Source organism: Ceratina calcarata, unplaced genomic scaffold (assembly GCF_001652005.2).
Source record: "Ceratina calcarata isolate Rehan_Ccalc_2016 unplaced genomic scaffold, ASM165200v1 scaffold445.2, whole genome shotgun sequence".
Classification (NCBI taxonomy): Eukaryota; Metazoa; Arthropoda; class Insecta; order Hymenoptera; family Apidae; genus Ceratina; species Ceratina calcarata.
Window position 1 is genome coordinate 3,486 of NW_017168374.1, and position 1,559 is coordinate 5,044.

At 30.9% G+C, this 1,559-nt stretch overlaps 1 protein-coding gene across 2 annotated transcripts in view; it reads left to right on the forward strand.

The window, feature by feature from the left end:
• The window catches only part of sip3 (septin interacting protein 3), a 6,001-nt gene that overhangs the window by 2,275 nt on the left and 2,167 nt on the right, over nt 1-1,559 (forward strand). For both annotated transcript variants that reach the window (XM_026815375.1, XM_026815374.1), the window contains exon 6: nt 1,271-1,485. In XM_026815375.1, coding sequence (XP_026671176.1) covers nt 1,271-1,485 — 215 coding nt within the window. The remainder of the gene's footprint in view (nt 1-1,270; nt 1,486-1,559) is intronic.

The following is a 1,559-nucleotide window of genomic DNA, read 5'->3' on the forward strand; positions in this document are numbered from 1 at the left end:
CTACGGAGTCTCATAACGTATATTTATTCCTAAAACGAAAAATATTATTATAAATAATGAAAATATAGCTTTATTGTTCCTGGACATATGAGCGCTGGATACATTTTCTGTGATTAGACAAAAAGCTACAGCCCAGTGGTAAATATTCCAGTTTGTTTTAATTTTCGCAAACAAGCTCCTTCTTTTTGTATAATAATGAGATATATTATATAAATGCGAAAGTTTGGACGGATACTTGTTACTCAAACTACTTTACTGATTCAGTTGAAATTTTGCACATTACATTGCTTTTGTGCCTGATTGACGTATAGACCTATTAACATTTTAATAACATAGATCTAGTAACAATAAATGTTACGTAAAGTTATTTGTTTAAACGAGTAATCGTCCAAACAAATTATTTAAAGAGTTACATTTTTCATAACGTGATTCCATAAATGGATTTTATAGGAATGTGAATATAATGTATGAAAAAGGTTTTATTTAAAATGCTTTTGTTGTTAAAAATGAAAAAGGTTGTTGTATATGAATTATAGCATAAGAATAGACTATTAACAATTTCTTCACAATTTTTCCTATAGAATCCATTCGAACAATCAGATTTTGAAAAAGGAATTTGTTAAGAGTAGTTTGTTTTGGTAGTAGTTTCTATAGAATGCTTTAGCGTATCGTAATAAAATTTCATAAAAATCGGTACGTTCTTAAGAAAAAAGTCTCTGAAAATGACTACTTTCTCTACTTCCATATGAAGGACTAAAAGTCCTAATGGTGTAAGTCATTTCTCAGAGAAGTTGTGAATTTCATTACGAATGCTAATACGTTTAAAGAAAACGTGAAGTAACTTCTAACTCATTTATCTTGCAAACTGATAGTAGCATAATATAAGCATACTAACACGACAGCTATATCATATCTGGAACCTTTCAATTCCGAAAAGTGAATTACACCACGATGACTAAATAACGTATTTTACATATTTATTAGAAAACGGAGTGTGCAAAAATTACAAATGCTACGTGTAATATACAAAACCATACAGAATAACAAAAGCAGACTAGACATTTCAGTCTTTTAATGATAAAGGAAATGTTTATCAGAAACATTTTTTAAATTGATACTATAAATGTTTTATTTTGCACAAACATCCGCTATGCAACTTTTACCTCTTCATGTAGTAACTTGAGCAGTAATGGGAGAAAACACGTGGGTGAAGGAAGTGACAGGGGATGCAAATTCTACATAAACCTGTTAATGTATATTTTCTTATTAGGTCATTTTGTATGTTGCTTTCGTCACTCTGATGGTCAAATTATACACCCTACCGTTGTTCGCGTTACGCGCTATGTACTACACGATGAGAGATTTCAAAAAGGCCTTCCGCGATATTGTAATGTCGCGTCGCGCTATCAGAAACATGAATACGTTATATCCAGATGCAACAACAGAAGAATTAGCCGCTGCTGATAACGTGTGCATAATATGCAGGTAAATATAGATCACGGTTTTAAATTAGCGATTAAATCTTTAAGTCAATTAAACATTTATTAGCAATTGACGTC